This window comes from Protomyctophum bolini (assembly GCF_963924005.1).
Source record: "Protomyctophum bolini genome assembly, chromosome: 23".
Taxonomy (NCBI): domain Eukaryota; kingdom Metazoa; phylum Chordata; class Actinopteri; order Myctophiformes; family Myctophidae; genus Protomyctophum; species Protomyctophum bolini.
In genome coordinates this window covers 11,544,981-11,558,574 of record NC_137884.1, presented here as the reverse complement: position 1 = coordinate 11,558,574, position 13,594 = coordinate 11,544,981, and the positions used below count along the sequence as shown (strand labels likewise).

Below are 13,594 nucleotides of genomic sequence, written 5' to 3'. Positions count from 1 at the left end.
TCTGAACGCAATGGCACGAATATGAATCTGTGTGAGTTCTTTCCATTTGAACACAATTTGTTTGTCAGTGTTGTAATATGCCCAATCTCTACAGAATCTTATAACTGTAGGCCAGTTGATGTATAAGCATCAGTTGTGGAAGTAGGCTACTAAGAATTTTACTTATGATGAATTTTACTTATTATGATTCTCGTATAACGATGTGACACATTGTGTTCTTTTAGGGTTGGGGGGGGGTCGTAAGTATTTTTCAGGATTGGGGGCGGAGAGTTCCCACCTCAACATTAGTGTGTGTGTGTGTGTGTGTGTGTGTGTGTGTGTGTGTGTGTGTGTGTGTGTGTGTGTGTGTGTGTGTGTGTGTGTGTGTGTGTGTGTGTGTGTGTGTGTGTGTGTGTGTGTGTGTGTGTGTGTGTGTGTGTGTGTGTGTGCGTGTGCGCGCGCGTGTGCGCGCGCGTGTGCGCGCGCGTGCGCGCGTGTGCGGAGTGTGACCTTATGGCTTAGTGATTTTGTTTGGGTGCCAGGCGGATTTCTATCCGGCTGAGATATCTGTATATATAGGTCTATATATGTTGTGAGCTACTGTGAGACTTGTTGATAGCATGCTCTAGGACGAGGACCGCACCACCAACAACAGAAACGACAACCCCCTGGAGGAACAGAACAGGCTGTTCTTTGATTCATCAAATCATCCTGATTTGAAGTTTTCACTTCCAACACATTTCAAAGCACTTTTAAACCCCTGTGGTCTTAAAATGATCCCTGGCTAATAAGACAAATAATGCCTTAAAGGAGAATTCCATGCTAGAAGGCTTTATTACCTTTTTTTTGTAGTTGTTACGTCCCCACCAAAGAGGTCCAGGTGTTATTTTGTGCAAAAGTGTGCATTATTGGCTATTTCCCCTAATATAAGCCCTCAATGGGGGTTGGGTTTTTGTGCTAATTCCCATCTAAATAAGTAGTGCCACGTGGGATACTATTTACATTATGAAGAGAGGATATAAAAAAGAATTGTGAGCGATGGAAATAAGCAAATTAGCTTATTTCACCCCAATGCCCCATTCAATTCAATTCAATTCAATGCAATGCAATTCAATTCATTGAGGTATCTTAAATGTTTTGCTCTGAATGGATTGTATTGATGACATGTATGTAACTTTGTATTTATATGATGACAAGCAGCCTGTTTTTGTATGTAATTCCAAGCCTTGCTATATGTACTGTGATGCCTTGTAACTTGTAGAAATGTAATAAAATACTTTAAAAGGTAGGGGAAATAGCCAATAATGCGCTTTTGCACAAAATATCACCTGGACCTCTTTGGTGAGGACGTAACAACTACAAAGAAAGTTAAGAAAGCCTTCTAGCATGGAATTCTCCTTTAAAACATTATACTTGCCCTCTACAACAAGAAAACACCTTAAATATTTTATTTCTTTCATAAATAAAGAATCTTTCACTCAATAGGAACTGCTCCTGTTGTCGCAAGTTGTCCTATAGATTCTCTATTTATGAAAGAAATACAATAATTTTAGTTATAGAGGGCAAGCTATAATGTTTTAAGGCATATTTGTCTTATTAGCCAGGGATCCTTTTAAAGGAATACCATGAAAGCTTGCCTCAAGACTCTGGCGGAACGGTGGATCCTAAGGTTATTCCTAACCTTAGGATCAGTGATACTATGCCTAAATATAGTCCTCTATGTATTTTTCATAATAATATTAATAATAATACATTTTATTTATAACGCACTTTACATTTGAAACAAATCCCAAAGTGCTACAGTACATCAAGAGGAGAAAAAAAGTATTTAAAAGGACTCATTTGGGCTTGCTTCCAAATGTTTCAATCAGTGTTTCTCTTATATTTTCACACCAAGGATCTCCAAATTGAAATGTATTTTGTCCGCAGGCCCCTGAAAATATGTTTGTGCCAGGGGCACAACAGGGGTTTTCCCACTGGGCGGCGGGCGCATTATTCATTTGGCATATTTGAGCCATTTGGTTACCAACTCTCCGTCATTTAGCTGGGGACCACCTGGAACCCCCTGGCCTCTGCAACCATGTGTCCCTGAGCAAGACTCGTAACCCCTAACTGCTGTACTAATAGCACTAACTGTTACTAAGCCGTGAGGATCATAGGGCAGGACCCTTATCTCCTGATTCTGCAGCTTGATTTATCCAGGGCGCTATAGTATACGCTATGTCACAGCTGGGACTTAACCCCCAAACCGACCCTTGGTGCCTGCCAAACAGGGAGGTACGGTACTGGGTCCAATTTTTTTATAAGACACGAGGGGCACGCGTTAGGTTAGGGTTAGAGTTTATCGTATTTATGGGTGTCAGATTATTGGGACACTATACACACCCGTATGACTTGGAGGGGGGTCGGACACTCTTATAGCAAGGCTACAGATGAGTATAACATAGGATGAGTAAATGCTTATCACTACTGGCATGAAGTATAGTGCACTGGATTCTGCACAATTGTTCCGTATTCTTTACAAGGCAGTGAAACTACAATATATACGTCTGCACATTCTCCAGAATCCCCTCCCTCTACGTGTCAGAAAACAGGATTATGGCACCATCTTCAAAGCAGTTCCCCAGAGGTTCTGCCTGTGTGAGAAGTGATGAAAGTAACTAAGTACATTTACTCAAGTACTGTAGCATACTTGCAAGGTGTTTTTACTTTCTTCAGTATTTAAAAATACTTTTATTCTACTCGTAGTACCACGGGAGCCCCCCAGGACATGACGGGTGTTTTAAAATAAAACACCTGTCACATTATTCATATTTGATTTTTTGATTGACTTTTCTTTAAGTTAAGTGTCATGCTTCCAATAATGCCCAGCCCATATGGACTTACAGGACACTTTATTACATTTTCATAGGCCTAAACAATGACAATAAACCAACATGACGGCTCGCAAACAATGATCAAACATACTAAACTAACTAAAACACCCTTAAGCTTCTTACATGGTATAGATTATATAATTATAATTATACAAAATAAAATACATCAATGGGCCTGTAACAGGAGACCGGAACAGACCTAGGCTGTTATACTGTATTCTATTGTACCACATTTTTCGCATTTACTAAAAAAATGCAATCAGTCAGTCAGTCGGTCGGTTGGTTGGTCACCCCAGGCATGACCATATTGTGGTCTCCATATATGGCTAGTACAGAATTAATTCCATATGTTGATCTATGATTCCCCCATGCCAACGCATGCACGCAAGCAGGCACACATGCTAGTGCACACAGATGCATTGGCCAACTCTTATCTTTACCAGTCCACTCCTTTTTTGATATGTAATGCTGTATAAATGGCAATTTAATGTTTTATTGGTGAGGCAACACAAGTTGAATAAATTCACTAAATAATGAATAAATGCACCCTGCAAGATGCTAAATCTGAACTCTTCGCAATGGCAGGAATATGAATCTGTGCATGTGAGTTCTTTCCATTTGATCACAATTTGTTTGTCAGTGTTGCCCAATCTCTACAGAATCTTATAACTGTAGGCCACGTACTTAAGATGTATAAGCATCAGTTGTGGAAGTAGGCTACTAAGAATTGTACTTGTGTATACGTATCTGTCTATTGGTATCTGTCTATTCCATTTCCTACATCTTATCTTACACATTTCTGCACTAGTTATGATTCTGCAATACTTATGTTGATCTATGACTCCCCCATGCCAACGCGCCAGCGCTCGCCCAGCACTCTGCTGTCACCTACTGTAGGTGGATGCGTGCACACGACCTCAGGCATCTTACTGGTGTTCTGACGGCTGTCAGTACTATATATCTGCTCCTGCTTGGCTTACTTACACCGTCCGTGACCAGGCTGCTGTGCCAACTGAACTGTTGCTGCAAATGTTATGCCTACTGTATTGTTACGGTCGGAGCCCGGTTCAGACACATGTGCCAACTGCTGCTGCAAATGTCAGGCTATAATGTGTACTAATTTACTAAATCAATTGTGTTCTGACGGTCCGTCACTGGGCACCGTTGACCGAGCGAGGACAATATTGTAGTCTATACTTTTACTCCACTGCAATTAGGCCTATATGAAAACTTTAGTTACTAGTTATTATTATTATTATTATTACAGAACGTATAATGGCCTCATACAGCTCATTGTTGAATCCTGAGCTGTACCTTTCAAAATATTCTTAGATATTTTGAACTTGTCTTGTGAAATGGGACATTCTGCACACTTTTACTTTTGGTAGCCTACTTTAATTAAGTAGGCTAGAACTTTTTTTACGCCAATGCTTTTGTACTTTGTAATTTTAAAGTAAAAACATCTTGACTCCAGTTCATGAGTGAGTGCGCGCGGCCGCGCCCGCCACCAGTCGCCAGGGTTTCCTCGTGAGCGCGCTCGGAGGCGCGGGGCCGCGCCATCCAGTGGCTGTGTGTGTAGTAAAGCTAAAGGCAGCCAGTACAGTGTGAGAGTGAGTGTACACAGCTAGACATGGCGGCGGATCCTAACCCGGACTGGCTCTCTTGCCTGCCCTCTTCTTGGAGTTATGGGGTGACTCGGGATGGACGCATATTCTTCATCAAGTAAATATTCATTGGATATAACAGCTCGCGGATGTGTATTTTTCTTTCCACCACCCACCCACCGTTCCTTTTTTGGAAATAACCATTTATTTGTTCCCCCTTTTTTCCACCTTTTCTCCCTCCCGTTTCTTCTCACCAACAGCGAAGAAGCAAAGAGTACAACCTGGTTGCATCCTGTAACTGGAGAGGCCGTTATAACGGGCCACAGAAAAACTCCAGGTAAAAACAATGTATCTATCTATCGCTCTATTATGCTTTTGAGCGTTTTTTGTTTGTTTTGTTTCATGATACCCCTCTGCAAACACGCACACGCACGCCGACGGGAACGTTATGTGCGCGTCAAGAAGAGAGAAAAGGGACAAGTTGTTGTAGCGATAAACGTGAGAGCTATAGGAGGACGAAGAGACATTTCTTCTCTCGACTCGATCTCTGCAGCGAGCAACAGTCTTCTCTCTCTCGTTCTCTCTCTCTCTCTCTCTCTCTCGTCGAGTCATTACGCACGGTTTCTCCTCTCCAGTGTTCTATTTCATCTCGGCGTCACACTTTCTTTTAAAGTTCTGTCACGTATTATGGGGGCCGGGCGATGCCCACCATGCACGCCGGGGGGGTCGAAAGCAAGCACCCGCAGTGACATAAGTCACATTCCTAAAAATAATAATCATAATAATAGCCACGTCCTACATACCGTGCTGCGTGCAATACATTGACCGCTGCAGCCGATGACAGCCAGCTCTCCCCGGCTGCAGCAAAGACTATTTCATCCCCCCAACCACCCCCCCCCCCCCTTTTTTATTTTACAGTCTTTGCGCTTTTCCTAAATTGCCTGGCGGATGTTTAATACTGTTTTTCTCTGTAGAACGAGGGGGTCTTAAATTGCACCGAACGCACGGAGCTGTTGCTGCTATTTTAGAGAACTGAAACATTAGCATCGTAACATTGGAATGAATATTCCGTCAAGCTCACAACACGATTCCTGCATGCGTGGTCATCACAGCCTGCAAGGGTTTATTTGATCAATTAAGTAGCCTACAACGGTGTCACATAATTATTTGTCATTGACAATAATAACCGAATGACAGAGCACCGCTATACCCCGCAGTATCGTGATAGAGGGAGACAATCACAATGCAATAACCAGGGATTCTGATGACACGAAATTGCTGCAAAGGGAATCGGCGTGTGAGATCAAATCACATCGCCTGTTATGGTAGAGGCACTGCATTGCCGTGCAGGTGTGTGTGTGTGTGTGCGCGCGCGCAGCGCACGCAGCCTAATCAGCCCGTATCTCTCAACAGCTGTTTTGTGTTTTTGCTTCTTGTTTTTCTCATGCTCTCTCTCTCTCTCTCTCTCTCTCTTTGCAGATCTACCTACAGGATGGGAGGAAGGCTACACGTTCGAGGGAGCGCGTTGCTTCATCAAGTGAGTTGGAATTTCGAGAGAGAGAGAGGAAACCGTTTTTGACGTTTGAGTCGCTCTCTGTCTCCAGCAGTGAGTGACTAGCTGCTTTGTTTGGTGTGTGTGTGTGTGTTCACGTGCGCCTGCGTGCGTGCGCACAAGGCAGAAGAGGGAGCGATTTCCCTCAGCAGTCAGCTCTCATCAACGCCCACTTCTCAAATGAAGCCATCGATACTTCGCCCTAGCGACGGTGTCGCGCGGTGAAAGAACAGCCCATCTGCAAGTTCGCAACAAGTAGCGCTGTTTGGCGCTTTCTGAGCTTGTAGATCGGTTATCTTTTCGACGACATACGCACCGGGGCTTCATTCTGTCCCCAGACAGTGCTGCTGGGAGAATGCACAAATAGCCTATCCCCCCCCCCTCTCTCTCTCTCTCTCTCTCTGACACACACACACACACACACTGTTGATCACTCATTCCCATTCTGTCACTCTTCGCCGTCTCTCTTTCTCTCACACAATCTCCCGTTGTGCCTCTGTGACACACATGCATGCGTGCGTGCACACACACCTTCATATATGGAAGGTATTCTCTCTACCCTCCCGAGTCACTGCTGTCAGTGGGACGTTATTTTGACAAGCTAGTGTGAGTCACAGCCGGCTCTACTGTCCTAAACAGGCTCTACTTGTTGGTGCTGTGTGTGTGTGTGTGTGTGTGTGTACATCTATGCAAGGGTGTGTGGCTTCCCTAGGGTTATTACAGAGTAGACTCTGTCTCCTTGCACACGTTTGTGCACGCTTATATTTCTGTGGACCTGTCTGACAGCAATAATGCCTTACAGTATTGACACACACACGCACAGATGCGCACACACACACACACACACACACACACACACACACACACACACAAACACACACTTGCGTTTATATGAAATGTACTGTATGTAAAAGAACGTTTTTTTTATTTTTATGTCTGTGGCCATTTTGAGAGCAGCAACTGACACATATGGTGAGCTAATATAGTCGCTCTATAAATAGCCGTAGCACCGCTGCTCAGTTGTGTCTTACTGTATGTCCATTTATCCTGGAATGTTTGCATGCATAGATATATGTAATGCATGCACACACGCACGCACGCCAGGGAGGGATTAACCCTCACCAGGGCCCCTGGGCCAGTAATTCTTGCAAGGGCTCCCATAGCGCGCGTGCACGCAACATTTTCGTGTTTTTATCATCTTTTTTACCAAAATATAACAAAAGCAATGGCCAATGGAGGGCCCCAGACGCCCTTTTCAGGGTGTCAAACCTAGTACCGCACGGGGTCCTTCTCCGAAGGGCCCCTGGGCCACGGCCCCACTGGCCCAATGGCAAATTTGTCCCTGCTTTGCCCTAGGTCAGATTAACACATTATAACCGGGAACGCATCTGTGTCAAATGGTCATTAAAATAATGGCAGATGTATACAAGCTCACTGCGAGCTTGTATACATCTGCTATTTTCGAAACATTTTTGTTAAAGTGTTTGACGAAAGTAGGTCCTCAGGTCCTAATGGGTTAAAAGCCTGCAGGCTGCAAAGGCAATAATGCTGCGACATTCACCAGTATCGAGTCCGACAAGCGGCGTTGGACTCATAACAGATCCCTCTCTCATTCCGTCCCGGACAGAAGAGACGGTTCAGCACCGTGTTTTTTTTTTTTGCGGAATCCTTTGGAATTCCTCATGGATTCTTCCCGGGTCAGCCACTGTGATGGCCTCATTATGCAGGCCATGCTCCGCTCTGCTCTGGAAAGATGCCGATGCTCACTGAATATGCCTCGTCGTCGTGACCGAGTGTGATTTACCAGACATGGTACATCTTTTGGGGGGTGGGGGGGGGGGGAGGGTGAGGGTGGTGGGCGTTAGAGAGGTCAGAGTTGGGAGAGTTTCCCATCGGAATCGGCTTTCTTGCATCATCACAGGGTTTACAATGCATGCCGTTAAGAAGTGGGTGAGATTGTTGTGCGTCGTTCCCATCGTATATGGTTATTATCCATAGAAGAAAGGAAGGGGGGGGGGGGGGGGGGGAGATCAAACAAGAAACGTGGTACATGGTGCCTGAGATAGATATAAATGGTGCACACAGTATTGTTTTGTCGAGTGTGTCTTCCAGCAGTATAGTGGGACAGTAATTGCTTGAGTACTGTACATAGAGGGATATTGTGTAATCTTCCCTGTGTTTACATAAGAAAACGATAACATAGAATACTCACGTTATAGCATTTCTCTCTATACCAGCAGTTTGTCAGCCACTGGAGTACGGTATAGTCTGGTTGTGTTTACCTGCAGGAATTGCACTGTATGTTGGTGTTTTAACTGTTTGTTTCAGTAGAGACGGGCTATGCGAGCCAAATGTCTTCTATTTTCACTATTGTTGATAGTTTTCAATGCATCAACATTAATATTTGGCACTTTTGAATACTTCAGCATTCGAGTAAAAATCTCACTGAGCAACTTTCACTTGCGGCTGACCAGGAGTATCTATACTTGGACTTGACTACTAGGCTCGAGTACTTTGAGTACCACCATCACCCAGGACAGGGTCTGGGTAGAGGTTACGGGTTAAAGGAGGAGTTGGGAGTGCTTCCCCGCACGCCATGTTGTGATGAAGATATTTTGTGCTTGAGCGTTTTCTAAACAACTTTGACTTGACTTTGTAGAATGCTGTTTTTGATGTACTACTACCGATCAGGCGTGTGTGTGTTTGTGTATGTGTGTGTGTGTGTGGGGGGGTACTCAGCCTTAAGCTGAAATGCCATCGATGGCAAATTGAAGTAGATTCTGTTCCTTTTGGCATGGCTGGATAAGCTGGATAACAGCAATTAAACAACAAATGGGTGAGCAATCTTGATATGAGAGCCCCGAAGGCCCCGGCGAAACTTGATCGCGTAGAGAAAAGAACGGCCAGTGCCCAAATGTGTTTCTTTCCACTGTGGAACTTTCTGCAGTCCAAACACCCAGCACAGTCCTTGTGCTCCACAGGGGAATGTATAAACATGCATCTATGAATTCACAAAATACCCCATTTGCATTGCATTTGGAGCAGTGGTTCTCAAACATTTTCATGTCAAAGCCCCCCAAAATGAATATGTATTTTGGCTGCGGATTCATTGTCCATCTCATATGTGGTGCCAGGGACTCCAATACATAGTCCATGGGCTAGAGGCCTATATATGGGATATCAGTACCACTAAAAGGGACAAAGGTTGCATATGATTTTTGTATTGCTAATGTCTGTAGTCTACAAAATGATATGATAAGTATAGGTTTTCTGGGGTGCCGAGTTGATTTCTGAGATGACTGAAGCAATTCAAGTTCCGTCAAAGGTCAATGTCAAGGTCATTTCCGATCCAAAATTATAACAAAACTGGCATATCTTGGCCTTCATTTTTATGTTGATCTTGATCTCAATAATGTCTAACAAATGTGTAGCAAATAAACAACAAATAAGCTCAATAGTTAAATAATATTAAATCGGTCTCATTTACTGCCAAATGTATTTTGCCGTCTGTTCTCCCCTTGCCAAGGCCTTTTCAGTCAGGTCCTTATTTTAAAGCAAAGATTAGCCCAGGTCGTAAACTGGAAATTAGCAAATGGCTAACCTGCCATCTCTTTAAAATTCACCCGAAACGTAACCCCAAGCTAATCAGATGATGATAATTTTGGAGACCTTTATGAATTCATAGAACTAAATATTCTGTGGCTCTTGAAAGGTTATAGTAAAAATGCTGGCAGTGTGTGCAGACCTTTCTAGAGAAACAGTTAATGAGTCCATAGAATTACGCAACCTCTTCCTCATCAGAACTGTCCTGTTCAACTGTAGGCATTGAGTCTTCCTCAGGTGCTTGTACAATTCTGGAGTTTGCAGATGTCTGTACTCTGTACTGTACATTTCAACACACTCAGACAACTGCAGTTAGGAAGCTTTGCATATAGACCTGCACATTTACAAGCCAAAAACTCAAGGTCTACATTTGGTAAAGGGGCTGTGTGCGCATCCAGTGAATTGGACTGAATTGTCCACCAGCAACAGTTGTCCGTCCACTCTGTATGGGATCTGGTGCAGAGTCTGCAGAGAGCATATTGGACGAGTCTGGTAATTGGCACGGAGGGCATGGAGAAATAGACATTCTCTACATGGTGGGAGTTGATGATCTCAGTGCCTTCAGTTTTCCACAACCAGCACTCGGTGTCACATCCTGTAAATGGGTGTAGCGCTATATGTTGTCTCTAAGATCTAGTTTTGTGTGATCCATGGTACAAACATCAGAAATGTGCATACATTTGAATAATCTTGAAGAGTTTAGACAACAATGAGTTATGTGGTTTTGCATAATCACAGTAAAGTGATTCTGAAGATGCTATCACACACTTTCTCACTTCTGGATGTCAGACGAACAAAATTATACCACGCGTGTCTTGTCCCTTTTAGTGGTACCGACATCTCATTCGGCCCAAGGACTAATAGGAGAAGACTACAACATATCACAACATTTTCACTCTTTTCTTGTTTTTTTTAAATAGCCGATCAACAAGTTCTCAACATGTCGTGATTCGATGTGTTGTGAGCTTGTAGATCGGCTATCTTCAAATGGAGGATGTATAGATGGTTTAACCCATGTTGGGCGGGAACCCCTTTTGGTGTTTTAAACATTATGTTATAATTTAGCTATTGAAAAATAGCAGATCTACAAGCTCATAGCGTGCCACCGAGTGGCGCGCTATGAGCTTGTGGCGAGTGGCGTGCCGAGTGGCGTGCTACGAGCTTGTAGGTCTGCTATTTTTTTTTTTAATCGTGAAAATGCTGTACAAATCCTGACAGAAAACTGTCAGGATTTAGAAGACATTTTAGAAATTTTGACGTCAGGCCTAAATGGGTTAATGTGGTGACACACTAGGTTTTAGTCTGTTTTATTCTGTTATGTTGTCTTCCTGTCTGATTGATTGCTGATCGTCTGATCGGTGCACTTGAAAGTTTTGCTCAGCTTTACAAGGCTCATAGAAAGAAATGGCATGTTTGACGAATGTTATTATCTTATTATGTCATCTTTGTTTCCCATTCTCAACCATAACAGCCTGAAGGCTAGTGCATGTCCTCATGACAATGCAAAACATCCTGTGCCTTTTGTTGTGGCTTGATTTAAAAAGATAAGTGTGAATGGATTCTACAAATGGGTCCACACTCCGAGATACAGACCTGTAAAAGGCTCCCATTTGGAACCCTGAGGGTCCCTGGACCCCACTTTGAGAACCACAGATCTAGTATAAATCAGGCATGGGGTTGAACTGCCTTGTCTCTGTCTCTACATCTTATCGTGTGTGTGTGTGTGTGTGTGTGTGTGTGTGTGTGTCCTTCACACTGCACTCTGTGCCGGCAAAGGTCTCTCGACTGGTGTCATCTTTCTCACCCCGTCCCACACTCTGTCTGGCCCGTATCTCCATCCCGCCCTCCTCTCCTCTGTCTCACCCTGACTCACACACACACACACACACACACACACACACACACACACACACACACACACACACACACACACACACACTGCCTCCTTTCTCTCCATTACTTTCACTTGCCTTCTGTTTTTCTACAGCTAAAAGGCTGTATGCCGTATTGCACATGTGTGTGTGTGTGTGTGTGTGTGTGTGTGTGTGTGTGTGCATCGTTGCGCATATACCATATAGAATGCTATGCTGAAGGCTTCTTCATATTTAGTTCATTCTTTATCTTAGCTATAGCTTTTCTTGTTTACGTTATTGTTACTTACTATTGTCGTTGTTGTTGCTGTTCATCACTTTACCTTTACAACACAAGTGGAGTTAGGAGATGACAGCATTTGGATCCAATGGAGTTAGTTTTCATTGGTTCAATATTTGTAAAACCCACACACAGACGTAAAGGGTGTTCAATAACACAGATTTATAAACAACAAATAAATGAAAAATGGCTTGTTTCTGCTCGACAGCAACGATATATTGTATTCCTCTCTTCTGTATACAGAAGAGAAGGTATTCTGTCAGTAGTGACCAATAAAACATTGATTCTCTGTCTCTCTCTGTCTCCGTGTTGGGCAGCACTGAGTAGATTGTCATTGTATCTTCACACACGCGCACACACAGTGTAACAGTGTATGCGTGCGTGTATGTGCACTCTACTTATTTGGCCCTCCAACTTGTAGTAGAATGTAGGACCGTTGTGTTGGGCCTCACGAGATGGTTGTTGTTAATCTTATTGTTAGTGTTAGATTCACAATTAGATGGTCAGGTTGAGGTTCGGATTAGTCATCTAGAGGTTAGCTTTAAGTATCAAGGAGGAAAAGAGATATGGTTGATTTATACCATGCACCGAACATGTTGTGAATGTTTGCAATGTATTCATTAATTATTTTCTGTCTTTTTTACCTTATTCTGTCGACCCACGTGTGTACGTGTGTGTGGGTCATTGGATATACCAATATATAGCTTGTTTTGACCAAAAATGCAATCTGGGTAAAGAATCTGAGATTAATGTCTTTTTTTTCTAAATCTGATAACGTGTAGGCGGACAGAGCGAAAAAATCACTTCTGCCTCACAAGTATACTATTATGCGTGTGCGTGCGCGTGTGTGTGCGCGCCGTGCGCACGTATCAGAGTGGTCCTCAGTAGTAGGGAGCTACCCTGTCTCTTGCTGACCCCGTGAGAAATGTTTCCTCCATCTTCTCTCTTCCCTCGCTGTCTGTCATCTGTGAGGAAACGTCTCTTCCCAACAGAGCTGCTCTGCCCTCTCACCTTTCCTCTGGTTCCCATGTCTCCTCTCTCTCTGTCTGTCATCCGGCCCCCTGCACACAGCAGGCACACAGCCCAGGGTTGTTTAGTTCTGGCTGCTGTTTGATGTCCCTGCTTTACTGAGCTGTGTGTGTGTGAAATGTGTTCATACAGCACCACAATCAGTTTAAAGGGACAGTTCACACCCCCACCCAAAAAGACGACTTTGTGTCTCCATAGGGAACCATGATGGTCATCAAATTATTGGCTGTTACATAATCAGTGATTATTTATTTATATATATATATATATATATATATATATATATATATATATGAGTTAGGACTCGATTAAAAATCTACTTAATCAGAGGCTTTGTAATTAATTAATCTTGATTAATCACATTTTAATCGCATATCATTATTTGACCTGAGAACAATGAGAGACATTTTTTTAAATGGATTTTGGTATACTAGTGAATCAATGGTGAATACATAAGTTTAAGCAATAAAACATTGTTTTTGTAGTAATAATAGGGGTAATAATAATACATCTAATTTAAAACAACTTTATTAGGGGAAAAACACGTAGGAATTAAATAGCTGGGGAAAGCAATATTGAAGGTTTGGATGTCTCTGAGAGTTTGTGGAATGCATTCCACATGGTTGTGGTGGTGGTGGTGGGGGGGGGGGGGCTTGGTGCAGCAAATATGTGACATGACCATAAGAAAACACCTCTGTGTTTCTTCCTTGGACATACAGTAACAGCCATAACATACTTTACATTTTATTTGGCCATAACTGTTTAGTTGGTCGCGTCCTTGAACTGCTACTGGGAGTTGG

General features: G+C 43.2%; 1 protein-coding gene across 12 annotated transcripts in view; it reads left to right on the top strand.

Moving 5' to 3' along the window:
* The first annotated feature begins 4,466 nt into the window (after positions 1-4,466).
* LOC308310954 (pleckstrin homology domain-containing family A member 5-like) overlaps positions 4,467-13,594 on the top strand; it is a 211,900-nt gene continuing 202,772 nt past the window's right edge. For all 12 annotated transcript variants that reach the window (XM_080757426.1, XM_080757431.1, XM_080757425.1 and 9 more), the window contains exons 1-3: positions 4,467-4,577; positions 4,720-4,796; positions 5,939-5,996. In XM_080757426.1, the coding sequence (XP_080613552.1) occupies positions 4,486-4,577; positions 4,720-4,796; positions 5,939-5,996 (227 nt within the window). In that variant the 5' untranslated portion in view covers positions 4,467-4,485. The remainder of the gene's footprint in view (positions 4,578-4,719; positions 4,797-5,938; positions 5,997-13,594) is intronic.